The 18,301-nt window shown below is 62.2% G+C and overlaps 2 protein-coding genes across 9 annotated transcripts in view; one reads left to right on the forward strand and one right to left on the reverse strand.

Moving 5' to 3' along the window:
• Nucleotides 1-7,467, reverse strand: part of PRDM16 (PR/SET domain 16) — a 322,403-nt gene extending 314,936 nt beyond the window's left edge. For both annotated transcript variants that reach the window (XM_081226091.1, XM_081226090.1), the window contains exon 1: nt 7,275-7,467. In XM_081226091.1, the coding sequence (XP_081082217.1) occupies nt 7,275-7,311 (37 nt within the window). In that variant the 5' untranslated portion in view covers nt 7,312-7,467. The remainder of the gene's footprint in view (nt 1-7,274) is intronic.
• Nucleotides 7,468-7,704: 237 nt separating this feature from the next.
• LOC308613361 (uncharacterized protein) lies at nt 7,705-17,386 on the forward strand. 7 transcript variants are annotated; one of them, XM_081226752.1, is made up of 6 exons: nt 7,705-8,427; nt 8,512-9,216; nt 9,591-9,696; nt 9,815-9,914; nt 10,752-10,897; nt 16,801-17,386. In XM_081226752.1, exons 2-5 carry the CDS (start codon nt 8,888-8,890, stop codon nt 10,874-10,876), a joined length of 660 nt encoding a protein of 219 aa, XP_081082878.1. In that variant the 5' UTR covers nt 7,705-8,427; nt 8,512-8,887; the 3' UTR covers nt 10,877-10,897; nt 16,801-17,386. The 7 variants fall into 7 exon arrangements, 5 of the variants coding, with proteins under 5 accessions (XP_081082878.1, XP_081082877.1, XP_081082880.1 ...); XM_081226751.1 differs by having other exon boundaries at nt 7,705-9,216; XR_014015238.1 differs by lacking the exon at nt 9,591-9,696 and having other exon boundaries at nt 7,705-9,216.
• The last annotated feature ends 915 nt before the right edge of the window (nt 17,387-18,301 follow it).

Here is an 18,301-nt window from a genome sequence, read left to right on the forward strand (position 1 = left end):
CAGAGGCTTTGGAGCACGACTCAGGTCTCCTTGAAAAGCATCTCAGAACCAGGAGGCGGCCGGTCCGAGGAGCCCTGCACTATGCCCACATCCTTCCCCACAGATGCATCTGAGCATCTCCAGCCACATACCTGCGGGAGGGAGGAGCAAGCATCCTCCATCACCGGCCTCATAACTGCAGAACAGCTCAGGCTGGGCCAGGACTTGCGTGGGTAACTCGGCTCCCAACACGCACACACTGGGGCTCACCCCCCTAACGCACTCCATGCTGGATGGGGTGCAGACCAAAGGCACACACCTTCCTGGAAATTTGTGACCTGCTGAGAAGCGGCACAAGTCTGGTGAATTTCCTAACCTAGTTCATTTTGCAGAATCCTCACGTCAGGTTCAGAAAGTGGGTGCTCGGGGTGACTGGTTGTCTTTTCAGAGATGAGCAGAGCAAGGGTTGACCGCACTTCCCCAAGTCTGAGCCCGGGAACACCGTCCATGGAGTGGTTTTGCTCCCGTGCCTGTAAAGCCTGTTTGTGGGCCTCTCCTCCCACCTGGGGGGGGGGGCAGAGGGGAAGGCTGGGTACGCTAAGGGCTCTGCAGCATCTTGGGGTCCCCTCTGCCCCGAGGCGAATTTTAGATGAGCCTGTTGCTGCGTCAACCATTCCACCTCAAGGGCAGGGTCAGGTCAGAATGAAAAAGGGACCCGGCACTCATCAGATTTGTTTAAATATAGGCTCCACTGTCTCCTCCCTGAAAGATGCGTGTTTGGGGTTGAGAATGGCACACGCGTCAGATGGAAAATGTGCACGGGGTAATGTGGAGCCTTATTTGGAGGAGATAAAATATTCACCAGGACCCAGCCATGTTTTAAAATGATTATAAATTATTTTAACAGTGCATTTGCAAAGGGTTATAAAAACAGCCATAATATATTTTTTTCCTTAGATTCTAGAATTACCAGTGTGACAGCTAATGCAATAATGATTTGTTTCAAATGCCAGTGTTTAAGCTGTATAAAGCTGATTTTATACATTTTTCCAGTAGGCCGCATTGTAGTTAATGAAATTAAACACACCAATCGCATTTGTCCCCAGGGGACGAGGAACTGAACACACCACTGGTTTATTTTTTTATTAAAATAAATTGCAGCCGGCAAGATGGACTAATTGCATACAGAATTGAAAAAGAAACATTCCATTGATATAATTAAGCCAATTTTCATGGACAGAAATAGTTATGGTGGATATAAAATAAGCAAAGCCTTCACCAGAATCTGACTTTCTTCCTTTTTTTCCCCGCAGAATGTTAACTATTAAACAAATATGTATCTCGGGCCAGCACACTCCTATCTGCGGCCCCAGGGCATTGTTCCCCGGAGTCCAGGGAGAGGCCGCCGGCCTGGCCAGAGCGCCTTCAGACCGAGGAGGATTGGATGGTGAAAGCCGGAGAGAGGAGAGTGGTCAGAGCAGAAGAGGCCACCCCCGTTGCCCTGGGAGCTTGGGAGCACTGTCCGGCCTGGAATGGCCACCGTGGCCCTGGCCCTGGCTGGAGCTTGTGAGGTGCCCAGACTTGAGGAACAGCGGCCGATTCCGGGCTGGACCTGAAACTGCAGCCACCGGCTCCTCCGCCCTGTGGGTCAGGTCCAGGGCCACAGCTCCTCCTCTTCCGGATTGCCTGGGTGGAGGGGGGAGGATTATTTCCCTCCAGATTTGCGGTGGGGGTGCGGGTAGGGGTGCGAGGGGGGGAGCCAGCAGGTCCTACACCTCCTGCATTGGCTCAAGGGAAAGGCAGTAAGTGGCGTGCAGACGAGGCCAACCCCTGGTCAACACTCCAGCTCTCCTGCACCTGTCCTTGGGAGAGGACACCCAGAGCCAGGGGCTGGAGACCCTAGCAAGGCCTCTGCCCAGCCTGCGTGGGGAGAGCAGAGTGGAAGAGTCCAGTCCCGGGCGGAGAAAGAATCCAGCCTGAAGCAGGCGAGTGCACAAGGCACCCAGTTGCATTCACAAGCTGTAAGCACATGGATGTCTTACTTGCTTTGTAAGAACAGACCTGTTACAAGCTGACCGTTGGCCCTGGGAAAATGCTTAAAACCTGACACATTAAAAAAATAAAATCAAATAAAATCCTCGGAATTAACCGCAGCCTGCAGTGCCCTGGTGCGGGGCGGGGTGCTAAATAAGAAACCCTGGAGGGCTTTAAGGAACATTCAGTTTCACCATTAACTTGCTGTGTGATCTTGCCGGGTTATTTGACCTCTCTGTGCCCTGGGTTTCTTACCCAGAAAAGTGGCGCCGGCTAGCCACGCTTTATCCTCCTCAGGGTCAGTGAACGGGGTGGGTCATGCCTCCCAAGCGGACCATGAGCACCTTTACGGGACCGTCGCCCGGAGGCTGCAGCGGCACGGAAACATGGGCAGCGGCTCAGGCTGCAGCCCGCCCGGGCCTCCCCGCAGGTGCGTGCCAGAGTGCACGGACCCCAGCGGCAAGTTCAGCGAAAGGCAGGGCTCGTTCCTGGAAAGCCGAACCCCCAACCCCGCCTCGGTTTTTCCGCACCGGCCCGACGTAGACCCAGCCTTCCGGGCCCGCTGCCGCGTCTCTCCCGGCCCAGGTCCGCGAAGCGACTTGGAACCGCACACGGCCTGCAGCCCGCGGAGTCTGGGCGAGGGTCAGCAGTCGGGAGGGATGAGGAGCCCGCCCTCCTCGTTCCAGGAAGCCCAGGGAGGCGGGGACCCCTTGGGCCAGACTGCGGTCCTGGAGGAGGAGGTCTGGGCTGAGACCAGGGGCTCGGCGAGGCCACCGCCACGGACCCGCTGCGCGGTGTAGACGCGGGCGCTCCTTGCGCCGCGCCGTAGTTGCCGCGACTTTGTGCGCAGAAAACCTCGGGCCGCGGCGACCATCCGCTCAGCCTGGGGACCCCCGGCCCGGCCCGGCCCGTCTGGAGCCCTGGGCAGCCCGAGTCCGCGCCCGCAGCTAGGCCGGGCCGGCTCCCTCCACCTCGAGAAGTTTCTTGCCCGCGCGCGCGGGGACGGCGCCCAGGCTGTTCCTATAGTCCTCCTGCGCCGGCTACGTGAGCTGCAGCGTCCAAGACTTGTTACACGGGTTTGATTCAAAACCTGATAAATTGTATTTAACGCTATTTGAAATTTTTAAACGAAATTATTCACAAGATTTTTAATCCTGGACAATTTTTGTTGAAACTCTAATTATAGGTCACCTTAATTACCAGCCCAGCCCCCAAGGATCCTTAATTGCCTCCTAATTGAATAAAACAGGGGGCTAATCGCGCCCACGGCGGCCCAGCGAGCTGGCGCGCCTCCCCCAGGGGCTGGTTGATGGGACCCCCGGGCCAGCCTCTCCGCCCGCACCAGGCATCTCAACAGAAGCGGGGGACTGGGTCCCATGCCCTGAGCTCTCCCCAGAAGGGAGACACCTGGTGCGTAGGGTGCCGCGGGTGGGGAGGGTGGAGGAGGACCGGCCCGCACCTGCACCAACGGGAGCAGTCGGGCGGCCCTGAGCGGCGCAGGGTGACTGGGGACCCCAGGGCAGAGCGGGTGCCCTTCCCCCAGGGAGCCCGTCGGGAGGTCACTCCATGAACAGGGATCCCCCCTCCAGCGGGGCCTCGGCACCCTGGCACGCCCGCGGGGCCCCTGGCAAGCCAGAGCCTTTGGACCATCCGCGCACCGCCGCGGGGCACCTGGCCTTGGCCGCCAGCCCTGCACCCCGCCCCTCCACCGCAGCCTCCGCGTTTTCGCCCGAAGCGGGGTAAGCCGCCAGACTCCCGCTGGACATTTCCTGGCGCTGCTGCCCTACCAGGCGTCCAGATGGGAGGCTGCTGTCCGGCTCCTGGGAGAGGACGAGTGGAAGAGGCAGGCCTCCGCCCTCCCCCACCCCCCGAGGGTGGGAGAAGGCTGGGCCCAGCAGAGCTGCAGCCTGGCCTGTTTCTGCTGGGGAGAAGGAACAGGCTGGCAGCTCAGCCTACAGCCAGGCTCCCCCCACCCTGTCACACACATCAGTCTCCAAGGAGGCGCACAGAGCCTTCATCCAGCAGAGGCAGTGCCCTCACCCACACCCCAGGGGCTAGGTGGCAGTCAGCAGCTGTCTGGAGGAGACTCTTCCCAGGCCTGAAATACGCAGCGTCTCGGACTCTGGGGTCTGACACCTCCACGGGGATCAGGCCTCACGGGCACTTCCATGAGGGCCCTGGCTGGATGCTGTTTCGGGGGCACATCCTTCCTCCCACAGGGTCCCTACCTGCCCACCTGGCTCCCAACAGCGGCAGAAACACGAAGCTTTTGTGTGGCATTTCATTTTTAAGTGTCGGGCAGGGACGGCCCCATTTCCCCACCGGCCAGCAAAGCCTAGCCGTGTGTGAGGGGACCCTGGCCCCGACCTGTCCTCACCCTGCTCAGGCTTCCCAGGCTCAGCTTGAGACGGAGGGTTTCCCAGCAGCTCATCTGTAGCCCTGGCCTGAGTGCCCCAGTGTCCTCTGACCTTACAAGCTCAACTCAGAGCCCCCAGTGTGGGCCCCAAAGTTGCTACCAACTCAGCCAACACGCAGACCCAGCGAGAGAGACCCCCTGGAGTGGGGTCCCGGGGAAACACAAAATTAGAGCCCCAGATGCACCCTCTAGGGCAGCCCCCCAAGCTCTGAATGGGGGGTGTGTCACACCCGACCCCCGACCTGGCTGTCCTTCCATGCCTGGCACATGGCTGCAGGCACAACCAAGCCCTGCACCCTGGCCTTGGAAGCATGACCTCCTTCCCTGCTCCCAGCCCCCTGACCCTGGCTGGGATGTGGCTTGGAGGGAGAGGTTCTGTTGGTGGCACTGGGTCTGCTCCACTGCCTCGGATTCAGGTAATGGAGTCAGGTCCCTCGGGACGCCCACATCTGCTTAAAATATTGTCCAAAGAAATGAAATTTCTCAGTGGATCCAGTGATCTGTGTCGGGCAGGCAGCGAGGTCCCGTGCCTGCCTGGGCCACCTTCTTGGGGAGGGCTGGGGGCAGCTATCCTGGCTGTAGAGCGCAGGCAGGAGGGGTTCCCACAGCTCGCTCCAGTGTGGCTCCAGCTGGGTCTGGGCCTGACAGCCCTGCTCCGCGCCGGCTTTTTCTCAATAAGGACTCCCAGGAAAAGAAACCCTGCGCTCTGCCCTACCCTTGGGTCCAGTTCTCCCGCCTCTGAGCCGGGCTGCAGGTCGCTGCCAGGCACCCATTCTAAGGCCCTAGGCAGAGCCGGGCCTGGAACCTTCCCCACCTGGCTGGCGTGGAGTACACAGAGAGCTGAGGGCCAGACGGGCAGCCTGCGGGCGTGGGACGCTCGCAAGTTTCCGCGGCCGCGCCGAGCGCCCTGAGCCGGCCTCTCGCTTGCAGCGAAGGCCCGGCGAGAATTCGGCCGCTTTCCACTTTCTCGCTCCGGCTTCGGGCCCTTCCTCGGGAGAGCCCGACCCGGGCAGCCTGCCGCCGGGGAGCCGAGTCACTGAGGAGATCCGCGGTGCACAAACAGACCCCGACACGCACACGAACACGCATACTCCGCGCGCCCGCCGGCGGGCAGATAGCACGCGCACAAGCCACCGAACGCGGGGCCTTGTTCGCACCAAGAGGGGCCAGAGGTCACGGGAGGCCGGCGAGGCCGAAGCCACGATCCCTGGGCAGAGGAGACCGGCTGGAAATGGGCGCTTCAACGAGGGGCCCCGAGCGGCTGCGGGCGGAGTCCAGGGTCGTCCTGCGGAAGCTGGGAGCTGCTTTTCCCCCGCGGGCCCGACGCGAGGCCTACGACTCGGGGGGAGGGGGCGGTGCGGCTGAACCGGCCGAGCACCGAACCGAGAGGGTAGGACTTCTTCGGAAAAGTGCCGCGAGTTTCGCGCCCCCCGGGCTCACGCTTGGGGGCTCGGCCCTGCGTGCTGCGAGGCCCGGACGGGCAGGGTCGGGCCCAGGAGGACCGGACCGGTCGGCCTGGTGGTCCGGCAGGGATTCCCCAGGGGAGCAGGCAGGGCGCCCCTTCTGCGGGTGGGCGGGCGGTCGCGGAGGAGGGGGCGGCGAGAGCTGGAGGAGCCGAGAATGCTCGGGACGGCGCTCGCCGCTTCGCTGCAGCCGGGCCGCGGCCGGGCTTCGGGAGCCGCGCTCGCCGGGCCGCGGCGCCGCCGCCCCCACCTGCCCGCCTCTCGGGCCGCAGCCCCGGGCCCGCGGGCCTGGCACCGGATGGCGCCGGCGGCCGGGGCGCGGAGGGTGCGCGGGCGGCCCCAGGCGCGGCGGCGGGCTGTGGGGCGGGCGGCGAGCGCACCAGGCCGGCGGCGAGGACCGGGCTGGCGGCGGGCTGGGCGCGCGGAGCCCTGGGCTCGGCCCGAGACGGAGCGAAAGAGAAAGTAAGACCGGGGACCGGGCAGTCTCGCCGGGGGCAGCTCTGTCCCCGCCGGGCCTCGGAGCGGTGCCAGGCGAGCGGGCGCGGGAGGGTCCGAGCGGGGCCGAGGTCGGCGGCGGCGGCGGGGAGGAAGGCGGCCCAGTGGGAACTCTCCTGCCGGGAGCACCGGCGCCGGGGCGGCCGCGCGGGCTGCCGGAGTCGCGCAGGAGCGCCCGCCGCCGCGCGGGGCACCAGTTGGGAATAAACTTCACGACCATAGTTCCAAGCCCAGGAAAACGCCTCCATTTTGCTTCCCCAGTGGCTGTGGCTGTCCTGCCGTCGCCACCCCTGCCCTTGCGCCCGAGGAACCGGGTGGGCGCCGGCCCGCGCCCCCTCCTCCGCCCCCTCCCCGGCTCGGGGTCTCCCTCCTCTGCGCCCGGCTGGCGGACGCCAAAGGCGGTGCTCTAGCGCCCACTATTTCAAAAGCCCGGAATATGATTTGACCAGGACTGAGAGCCACTCGGAGAGAGAGGGAGAGAGCGAGCGAGGAGGAAAAAGTTGCTCTCCCCTTTCGTCAACTTTTCGCTAACTTTCGCTTTTCGCTCCCCTCCACCCCCAGCCCTCCCCCTCCGCCCCCCTCCCCGGCCCCCACCGCGCGCCTCGGGTTCCCGGGCCCGAGCGCTTGACACTGGGGGGGGGAGGGGGTTCGGCGAGGAGGGGGCCGGCGCCTTCGGGGAGCGCGCGGCCCGGGCGCCCCGAGCCTCCGCGCCGAGCCCGGCCGCCCCGGAGCGCGGGAGGCGGAGCAGCCCCCGGGCCGCGCGGCCGATCCGGGGGCCGAGAGCCTGAGGCGCGCCGGCCGCGCCCCGACGCGCACCCCTGGCCCGGGCGCCCCGGCTCCGCGGCCCGGGCCCGGCGGCGCGGCGCGGCCGAGCGCGGGAGACTTACTTTTGGCTAGCTTCCTCGCCCTCGCCTTGGATCGCATGGTGTCGGCTCGCGGAATCTCTCTCCTCCTCCTTGAGTCCAGAAGCAGCTACACACTATCTTCATCTCCCCAGCATTGTCAGTTTGGACACCTTCGCACATGCGCACAGAGCACTCAATCTGACACCCCTCGCCGGGGCCAAAAAAACTTTGCAATGTATTCATCATCCTCATCGTCGCGCCGCCGCCGCCGCCGCCTCCTCGGCGCGGGATTGGGGGGCTCTCCTCGGCCTTCCTGGTCTTCACCTCACTTATCTCTCTCCCCCCCGCCCCCTCCCTCCCCCTTCCTCCCCCCTCCCTCCCCCCTCCCCTTTCAGCGCAGCTCGGAACTGGCCCTTTAAGAAAACATTCCGTGCTCGGCGCTCCCGCCTGGGGCCCGCACCCCGGACACTTTAAAAGGACCCAGGTGGCCCCGGAGGCGAGGTGACTATTCGCCCCCCCCCCTTCCCCTGAGTCGCGTCGCGCTGCTGCTCCCGCCCCAGCTGGGGCCGAAGATGGAGTGGCGGTGGCGTTTGTCCTCGAGACTTCCTTGGATATGGGGGCAAACGCGCCGACAGTTCGGACGCGGGTCTGGCTGGTTTTGCTTCGTCTTATTGCATTTTATTACTAATTAAAAAGCTTTGCGTTCACCGTCGCCCCAGCCCGCTTTCCTGCTGGCTCTCCCCTCCGCCCCTGCCCCTGGCCCGCGATCGCCCGAACCCGGCTCCTTCGAAGCCCCCTTCGGGCCCCGCCGCCCCCCTCGGGCCTCCTCGGCCCCCGCCCCCACCCCTTCGCCCCCACCCAACCGCTCTAGCTTCGGGCTCCGCGGCTCAAAAACAACAGCGGCAGCGCCGCCAGCTCCGCGCTCCGCCACTGCCCGGGCCGGCGGGCGGGACTCGGACCCGCCGCCCTCGGTCCCGCACGGAGCCGCAGGGAGCAGCGCGCCGGGCTCTGGGGAGGCGGCGCCGGGGCAGCCGTCCCAGCGCCGGGCGCCCTGCACCTCGCCGCCTCGGGCGGGCCCCCTCTCTCCTGCCTCCGCGGCCCCAGGTGAGTACCCAGCGGCGCGAGCGCCCGAGCTGGGCCACCTCGAGCGACCGGAGCCTCTGGGGACACGTCCCCCTCGCCTCGCGCGGCCCAGGTGCGTCTCGGGCGGGAGAGCCGGCGAAGGAGCAGGTGCCGGAGCGCTGGCGGGAGCCGACTGGGCGTTCCTTCTGCCCCACAGCCCTCAAATTCGGAGGGGCGGCGGCGGAGGGGCAGGCTGGGCGCAGGCTGTGTGTTCCGGGCCCAGGGGCCTGGAGGGGACGGTGAGAACTGCTCACTCGAGTATGTCTGGGATTCGAGAAGGAATTGGAAGCAAACGGAGGCGCTGACCCCCGCGCTCTTTCAAGTACCAGGGCTCTGCCAGGCTGCGGGACTTGGAGCTGCCAGAGAGTCTCCCTGAGCCGGGGAGGGGTCGTGTGCGCGGTGCGGGGTCTCTGCCGCCCTGGGTGGGCTCGGGGCCGTGCCCCTCCCCTTTGTTGTGCAGTGAGACCAGTGGAGCCTCCGCTGGGACCTACATTCGGAGCCCCGCGCCCTCGCCATAAAAGAGGTGACTGGCAATGTCCAAGGAGCTGCCCCCGAGACCCCGGGGTCCTAGCAGAGGCGCCCCGATGCCGAGGGGCGCATGGCCCACGCTACCCCAGAGGAAAGCCCGACGGAGCCGGGCTTGTCAAAAGCCAGCGGCGGCAGCGCGCTGGGCCTTCCGCCCTAGCCTCTCGGCCGTCCTCAGCCGCTTCCCTGCCGGGATTCGAACCCCGACGGAGCCCCCACTGCTGGGGGGTGGGATGTCCAGGCTTGTGCCCGCTCGCTTGCTGCCCCGGACGGAGAAGGCGCTCTCTGCCCGGCCGGGATGCCCACTGACCGCCGCCTCTGTTGTTTCCGGCCCTCGGTGAGTGTTGCCTGCGGTGGCGGCCCCGAATTCACCGTCAGCTCAGTCCCCTGGCCCGCCGCCCTCCGAGGGCCTGTGGCTCGCCGCCTCCCGAACCCTGACCGTCTTTCCTCAGGGACTGGGCAGAGAACCGCCGGGCTCAGAGGGTCCCTGGGCCTTGTTGCCAGGCCCCCCGGGGCTTGGAGGAGAGTCCCCACGGGGGGCTAGGGCATGGTTGCAGGTCCTCGTGGGCAGAGCCCTCTCAAGCCCAGGGTGTGTGTGTGTGGAGGGGTCGCTGGGAGAGGCAGGAAGGGAGCTGGAGCCCCCCGCTCTGGAGCTGGAGCCCCCGCCCTGGAGCTGGAGCCCCCCGCTCTGGAGCTATCTCCCTCGCCCAGCCACAGCAGGCTCCAGCAAGGAGCAGAACTGCGCTGGGGCGCTGGCCAGAAGAACACAAACACAGGGTCTCCCTCCTGCCTCGGCACCCCAGATTCTCCCAGCCAGGTTAGCTGTGAGTCCTGCGGGGGGAATACAGTGGCTCCTGTGAAGCCCTCCCACCTGCAGAGAGAGGGAGTCCCTTCCGCACCCCGACCCCCAGCTTAGCACTGTTTCTCCCACCCAGATGGCAGCCAGCAGGACCCGAGGTCAGGAAGGCCCAGCCTTTTCTGGGGGTGCCCCAGCTCACTCAGACCTTCTCTGTGCTCCCTCCCTCAGCTCATCAGGTGACTAAAATTGTGGAGCAGCCTCCAGACTCTGGGACTGCACCCTTGCCAGGGCCCAGGAGAGGAGGGCAGGCGTCCGGGGAGAGGGCCTGGCTGTGATGTCTCTTGCCGCTGTCCCCTAGCGCCCTGGAGGGTGGGGAGGACTACAGCTCAGAGCCTGCCTGGGGAGGGGTAAGCTAGTGATCAAGGATGACCAGGAAGACAGCCGAGGTGCCGACACCCCCAGGGTGCTCTCTCGAATCAGCCCCATCAGCTTGAGAAGCCCAGGAGGGCTGTCCCCAAGGCCATGGCCCTGGCCAAGGTTAGGTCCCGGCCTGGCCAGGCCCTGCCCCCGCGTGGTGAGACTTAGACCTGACGGGGAGCAGGTCAGGCCTCGGGGAGAGTCCTGAGGAGCAAAAGGGTGGAGCAGGGAAAATCAGATGCAGGTCCTCCGGGGCGTCCAGCTCTGTGTCCTGCCCCACCGCTGACATTAAGAGACTTGGGGAAACAGGTTGGGCCAGGGGGTGCTCAGCCAGAATAGGGCAGTTTTCATTTCAATGGTACTAAAAGGTTTAAAGGCTGTTTTCAAACTGAGCTAAGCTTTGGAGATTCTTGTGGCCAGCCCAGAGCTGGGACCTGGGGACTCCGCACTGGGGTGGGAGTACACAAGTGTCGCCCACCCCGTCCCTGGTGCCCTCCTCAGGGGCTTCTGTCCCTGCCAGACTGTCCAAGGCTGGTGACGTGTGGGTCGACCACAGTGATGTGCTCTATACCCTACGGAGTTTGGGAACAGACTTCAGTGCTGCGGTCTAGGGGCGGGAGGGGGGACTTTTACCACCAACTTCTCCCGCAACCTAGAATCCTGCTTCAGGCCAGAGCTCAGCACACTCCTAGCCTCACCAGCAAGCAGGGAGGTGCAGCTGGAGACTCAAGACCAGATGAACTCCTTTGGGAAAAGGCTGGGCTTGGGAGAGAGCAAGTGAAGCTGGTCCTGCAGGGCTATCGTAAGCCTCATTGTGGGCCCCAGGGCTCCCAAGAAGCCCATTGGTAATAAACCACACTGGGGTATCCTGCACTCCCAGCGTCCACACTGCGGGGCTAGAGGGTCCCTTTGCTCGGCCAGGAGGGGGCCCCATGCCAACTGGAAGAGGCCGTGCCTATGGAGAGGAGGTCCACTTCGTGAGGTCTGTGGGCCTGGAGGTGCAGGGTCAGAGCCGTCCAGCGGCCCAGCCCAGGACCTCAGGCCCAGGGGGCCCCTCTGCAGACTGTGGCTGCGGGGTGGGAACAGGCAGCCAACGGGCCAGATGCACTGACCCCGCTAGGTTCCCGCTGCTTTCCTCCACGTTCCCCTCTGTGTTCACTGAATGTGGCCACTGGCTCCAGGCACTCAGTCTCCTGGCTCCATCAGATGACAGGTCGAGTTCTGTTCACCCTCCAGTTTCTGTTCGTTTACATGGGGACTCCTCTCAGGAGCTCCGGAATTGCCCCAGGAGGTGTCCCGACCACGAGTCCTCGCCCCACCCCCGACTTGGGGCCACTGAGTCAGGCCGAGATGGGGGCCTCCCTCTCTGGGCACATTCTGCCCCACACTAGGTAGAAATGGCTCCCATTTGAGCAGCGGAAGGAGACCACGCGGGATGCTTGGGGACAAGCAGTATGGTTCCCACTGCACACAGAAAAAAACGGAAATGGTCTCTGTGGCCAGCAGGGGACCCAGTCAGGGACTGAATGCAGAGGGCTTGCAGCCTGGGGTGAACAGTGTTTGGTCCAGCATGGGGTGGGGGGCACAGGCAACCCACAGAGCCCTTTCCTCCCCAGCCGGGCCTCCACACTGGCCCCATGGGGGGTGCTGCCCCAGCACCGCACCTCAGCCCCAGACTGGGACCACAGGAGCCTCCCTGGACCCTGGGGTTAATATTTTAGACCTCCTTTTGCCCCTCTTCCTACCCCAGGCCCAGAGACACTCGCTGTGACCCAGGTAAGTTTAGAGGCCAGAAGCACACAGGACCTGATTTCTGGCCAGCGAGTTCAGAAGCTATGTGGCGACTCAGAGCGGAGGCCTCCCGGCACCCACACCCAGTCCCTGGTTCTGGAGTGGGTCGCAGAGAGGGTTGGGGACGCTCCCAACCAAGACTTCCCAGGAATGTGAGCCATGTAGCTGATTTCGAACAAACCCCAGATGTTTAGAAGCCTACTTCCTTCTCAGGCAGGAGGACGCTCTCTCCTGTAGACGGGCAGCCTCTTGGGAGGGCTCCGGTGATTCCTCTGCCGGGATCTTGGAGTCCTGGCTAAGGCCACCATCTTGCAGGAGCGCAGATGCCCGTAAGGGGCACCTGGGGTCTGCCACGTGCTTTGGGAGGATGTGATCAGGAGTTTTGTTTTCTTTTTTTTTTTAATTTAAGAGATGGAGGCTGTGGGCTTGAACTCCCTCGTTTGAGCCAGGTGGGAGTTGACTCCAGTATCTCGGCCCAAACCGGCACCCCAAGAAGCGCAGGAAGTCCCTGGCGACTCGTTCCCCCGCAGCGCGCAAAGCGGGCGGGACTCAGCGGCTAAGTCCCGGGGCTCCAGCAACCGCGCGCGGGCTCCGGCTCCGGCCTCGGCCGCCGAGAGCAGTAAACGGAATCGGTTTCCCACGCTTTCCCTCTCCATGCCAGAACTTTTCAAAACCCGCTTAAGAATTCCGTCGTCCAGTTTGCGCGGATCCTGAGCCTCGCGTTCACCCCGCCCCGCCTGGAGAGAGGACCCTCGCGCCGCCCGCACCCCCGGGCCGCCCGCTCGCGCACGCGGGGAGCAACTTCGTTCCCCTCAGCGCCCTGGCCCTGCGGCGCGGGCAGAGCTCCGCCCCGCAGAGGTGGCACTGCGGTCGCTACGGAAAGCTGCCCGCGTAGACGCGGCCGCCGCCTTCTGCTCCAGGTTCCGGCTGCGCGCAGGCAGGGCCCTGGCAACAACGAAAACGGAGAGCCGCGTCGCTTTCCGGGCGTCCGAGTCCCGGGAGCCTCTGGGTGGGAGCCCGCCCTCCGCGTCTCCAGACGCCTCAGAGCCGAGCAGACTCCCCCATCCACACCTGGGTTTGCCAAGCCCTCTCCTCTGCGTCCTCTGAACCTCGGTCCCTGTCCCTACACCCCGACCCCGTTAGTCTGTAAACCAAATTTCGCCTTTGGTCCTGCCGCCTCCTCCCGACGTAACCGTGGAGAAGGATTTCTTCACGCCTCAGTTTCCCCATCTGTGCAATGGGGCAAAATACTCCTGCGCTCCTCCCGGGGTTGATGTGGGATTGGCAGGGAGAGCGCAGGATGGAAAACGCCGGCCGGGCCCAGCGCTGCCCACCTTTTGGGGCTCAGAGGTCGTGCCCAGACTGGAAGGGGCCCAAGGTTGGTCTTGAGCGATCGCTGCCCTCCCCCTTTTCTCCCCCCGCCCCCACCCCCGAACTCCCCTCTCCCCGGAGCGGTGGCGGAGGTGCGAGGGTCCCTCTCGGCGCCCAAGCGTCTCCAGTCTCCGCTCTGTCCCTGGACAGGGTTTCCCTCACCCTGGGCGGTTCTCTCAGTTTCCTTTGGGGCTCGGATGCAGGGAGGTTTAACACAAGAGGCCCCAACTCTCGGGGTGGTACCGCCGGGCACCCAAAACCTCACAGAGGGTGGGTGCTGGGGATGCCGGGGGAGGCGGGACAGGCGATAGAAGCCCTGATTCCAGCTGAGCTCGCAGAAGGGAATTTGACCCCGTCCCTCCTCCTCCCCACGCCGCGAGGTGTCGGGCTTCTGGGCGGGGCCCTGGGGCACGACCTAGGGCTTAGAGATCAGCTTTAAACTAGCCCAGCTAGTGGTGAGGGAGGGGATAGGGAGCTAGGGGAGCGCGGGGAAGGGCACGGCCTGTTCAAACCGTCCAGGCTGCCCACTGCTTCTGGGCAGGACCAGTGGAGGATGGGGGGGGGTGGCCAGGGGGCGCCAAGTGGACACACCCTCCCCAGGTCCCCTTGACCTGCCACTAAACCAGTAATCGCCGGCGGCTCTCTGAACCGGCAAGAAAACGGAAGAGACCAGGACCGCCCCAGGCAGGGAAAAAAAGTACCTCTTGTGCTGAGTGACCGGAGGCTGATGGAATCAGTTGGGGATTCCCGTCCCCTGGGGCAGGGCTGGCTGCTTCTGCCCCTGGCGCCCAAGCCCAGGACCCGGGGGCTCTAGGAAGGGAGCAGGGCACACGCAGTTCTTGGCGCCGCTGCCCCTGCCGGGGCTTCTCCACCTTCTCTCCGTTCTGCGAGGGCAGTGGGGCTCCCTTGCCCGTGCTCCCTCTCGAATTTGCTCGAGGTTCCCCGGTGAAGGATGAACGGTGGCCGGCATGGCGGGGACAGGCTAACACAGGGCCCTGCGCCTGCGGCTCAAGCAGGTCGGGGTCGTCCCTGAGGACTAGGGTAGCAGCCCCTCACTCCTGGGGCGCCCCCCCCATGACGTCAGTGAATCTATGATGAGTGTCTTGCCGGGTGGGGGGCAGCAGGGGGGTTGCCTGGGCACTGCCCTCACCCCTCACCAACACAGGACGCCTCCCCTGATCCCCCGAAGGACAAGCAGACTGCTGGGGGGAGCGGGGGCAGGAGGCGCTCAGCTTAGTCAGAGCCAGCTCCTTCCCCATTCCACCTGGGACTCGGGGTCAGCCGCCCACCGGCCTCCTGGGCACCCCCATTTCCTGCTGTGCAGTATGAGGTGCTGTGGGCACAGCTGCCTGCAGGGGCGGGGCCTGGCACCTCCTGGGAGCTCTTGGAGAGGGGACTGCTAATGGCAGGGGTCCCTGCACCCTCTGACCCCTCCTCTCCCAGAACCAAGGCCTGCTCCCAGGGCTCTGAGTGGGATTCATGGAGGGCAGATCCTCGCTCCCTTGCTAGACACAGAGGGCAAATCGGGCCAGGACTGAGGATGGGGGTCCCAGGAGCTGTGGGTTCCCCTCGCCCTGCAGCTCTTAACACACTCCCAGAGTCAGGCCTACCCTCTTGACCTTGGTCTGGTCAGAGTGGAGGCTGTCCGAGGGCCAGCTGGTCTGTTGGCACCTGCCCTCAGTGCTTCTCACAGGTCGCCACCTGCCCCCTGCGAGGCCAAGGCTCTCAGACTGTGTGCAGACCTAATATCATTCATTCATTCATCGCTGTATGGCCAGAGGCTCTGGTAGGGCTGGTGCTCCTGGAACTACAGTCTCACGGCGCAGGCTGAACGTGAAGCCTGTTCCTCCAGCAGACCTGCAGCTTCGAGAGCATCTTACCCTCCCCTCCCCCGATCCCCCCAGGGTCCCAGTGCCTGGCCACACCTGGGAGTGTGCTTGGAGCTCAGTGAATGAATGAATGAACGAACGAACGAAGAGGGCTGAGTGAGTAGAAAGTGACCCCGGGATACCTGAAGGCTAATTTCAGCCCAGGAGGCCGAGGAGGCGTGGGCAACCTTCCAGGCCATGGCAGTGGAGGCGCGGCCCTGTGCTCAGTGCCCTGTCCTTCAGCTGTCCTGATTCAAAAAGGGCTGCCCTGCATTCAGCAGCCTGTGCCAAGGGACAGGGACGACACAGCAGTGAGCAAGCCACCCAGGTCCCCTGCTGCAAGGTGCAGGGTTTGCAAAATGGAAGCCCACTTGCTCTGGGGTGGGTGGGGTCAGTGGGATGATGGAGGCAGGGGACAGTGGCAGAAAGAGCATCCTCGGGGGACATGCGGTCTCTCCGTGGGGTTCCCTGGCCTGGAGTGATGGAGCCCGGGTGGTGCTGGGGCTCCTGTACCAGGCAGGGTGCTGGTGGCCGCCCAGCTCACTCCCGTCCCTGGGCGGCATCACAGTGCGTGTGACCCTCATGATAACCCCACACCGTAGAACCGCAGTCAGGAGAAACTGGTGCTCAGAGGTGCAAGGACTTCCCACAGAGGTGGGACAGTGGGAGTCACCTGCTGGACACAGATCCCTGTTCCAGGTGACACGCAGCAGGACGTCTTCAGGGTTTGCGGAGGACAGACGGACGCACCGCCGTGGAGGGAGGCGTCCTCATCCGGGACCTTTCCTGGGTTTCATGTGGTGCCAGGATCGTGAGCTCCAGAGGGGGCTCTGGCCTCTGGGTCACCACGTGCTCCTGACAATGACTGTGTCCAGAAAGACTCAGCCACTTGGGGCTGGTATTTTCTCAGAGTCCAGCTGTCGCTGGGAAGTCAGGCCAGTGGCTGACTGCCACCCAGTGGCATCCCAGGACCATTCTGGGGCCGTCCCCGGGGCGCAGACCAGTGGCTTCGGGTGCCCAGTTTGGAGCTAACATTTAGAGTAAGTCAGGCTCAGAATCTGGGCTTCTAGGAAGAAATTTCCAATCATGAAATGTGTCATTTGAGAAAATATATGTGTCAGTTAAGTGTGTGCTGAGCCTGGACCACATGGGACATGGTTGTTCTAATAAACATGAATAAGCCAGTTTTCACATTAGAGGAATAACAGTTTCGAGTAGAAATGTGGCTCTTTTAAAAGAGGTTAATTAATAAACAGGAGGTAATTGTTCATGGCACATGGTGGCAGAGGGTAATTTTCATTTTAGAGTAGAGAAGGGCCAAATGCCCCCCCACCCGCCCCCCATAAACTCTGATTTTTTGTGTAATAATCACCTTGGCTTCACCTCCGCCTTTAATTTTTACAGCTGGAGCTGTTTATCATCGCTCCAACTTTCGCTAAAAGGGAAAAACTATCACTTAAACAAAGCCATTGAAAACTCAGCATCATATGTGGATTTCTTAACATAAATAAATCATACAAACCAAGATTTATGTTCTCCAAATGATGTCATTCGCTGAAGACTGCCTTCCCAATCAAATCAACAGTTAGTGACTCTCCTTTTGTGTGTGTGCTTTTTGCAAAATAAGAAAAGCTGCTCTGGTATCTTCATTGCTCTTTTTCTCTGCTCTGCCCAGGACATCAGAAAGGTTTCTCCCTGGATCAGCAGGACTGGGTCTAAAAGGTGACCACAGATTCAACGCCACAGACTGCATTTCAAGCCTTTGTTTTTGAAACCTCAGTTCTGAGTTGAAAGACTATTAAAGCTTCCTGAAGGGTTTGTTCAGACCCCAGCAGAAGCTGAGGGCCCTGTGCGTCTCCCAGAACCTAGGATGAGAGTCATCACATTGAAGTGAATGAGGAAGATGAAAATCGCCACCAGTGATGCATCCGTACTACAGAGGAGTGTTCGGCCACAGCAGGGAACAAAGCCCTGACACAGACCACAGTGGGCGTGGACTCAGTGAATAAAGCTAGTGAGACCAGGCCACATACCGTACAATGCCACCTACGTGACATGTCCAGGATGGGCAAATCCATAGAGACAGAAAAGAGACCAGTGTTTGCCAGGGCTAGAGGAGAGGGATGTGGAGGGGACTGCTTCCTTAGCACAGGGTTTCCCTCTGGGAAGATGAAAATGTCCTGGAACTAGATAGCCCACTTTAAAACAGGGAATGTCATACTATGTGAATTGTATCTCAATAAATCGGTTATTTAAAATCACTACTGAGTGTGTATGTTTCAAAAACTTTATGCTCTTAAAGCTTTTTCAGTTTTGAAATGAGCATGCAGATGGATGAGTGTGTAAGATGCACGTGCATACCTGCAGGGTATAACGTGAGCGCTGGCCCCAGCTCCTGGGTGAAGCATAAGCACGTGACCATTTTCTTCAAACTCTCCGTGCAGCCCCCTTTCCCTAACTGTGTCCCCTTCCCACCAACCCAGAGGTAACCACCCCCAGGTTTTTGTGTTCACCATCTCCTTGACTTGATTTCCAGCTTTATCATGTAATATAGATCCTGAAAATGTGAGTCCAGCCACAGAAGCTTACTCAAATTGAAGTGAGTGAGGAACATTAAGACCATCAGTAGTGGGTACGGGAAACGTGGTGAATCCAAACTGTGACATATTTCTCAGGCAGTGAAGGGAATGAAGTCCTCACACCTGTTGCAGCATGGAGGGCCCTTGAAAACATGATGCTCAGTGAGAGAAGACAGTCACAAAAGGCCACATATTGTATGACACTGTTGATATAAAGTGTCCAAAATAGGCAAATCCAGAGGGACAGAACACAGATAAGTGGTTGCCTACCTGTGGAAGGAAAAGCAGTGGCATCTCAGCAGGTGAAGGTTTCAAGAGATGAGCCAGACCACAGTCCAGCTCCAGCCCCCGGGCCTTGACAGGAAACACTCTGTTGGAAGCCAGCAGGAAAATAAGGCTGACCAAGGTCAGGTGCCCAGTGATCGCAGTGTGGGTGATATATGCGTTCAAGAACACATGTTCATTGTACACCTACTATGTGCCAGGGCAGCCATAGCCCCAAGGATATAGCAGTGACTGAAACAGACAAAAGACTCTCCCTCCCCCACCAGCTCCCTTTCTCATGGGGAGGGAGCGATAAGCCAGATACAGCGGGTG

This window comes from Mesoplodon bidens (assembly GCF_964165515.1).
Source record: "Mesoplodon bidens genome assembly, chromosome: 2".
Classification (NCBI taxonomy): domain Eukaryota; kingdom Metazoa; phylum Chordata; class Mammalia; order Artiodactyla; family Ziphiidae; genus Mesoplodon; species Mesoplodon bidens.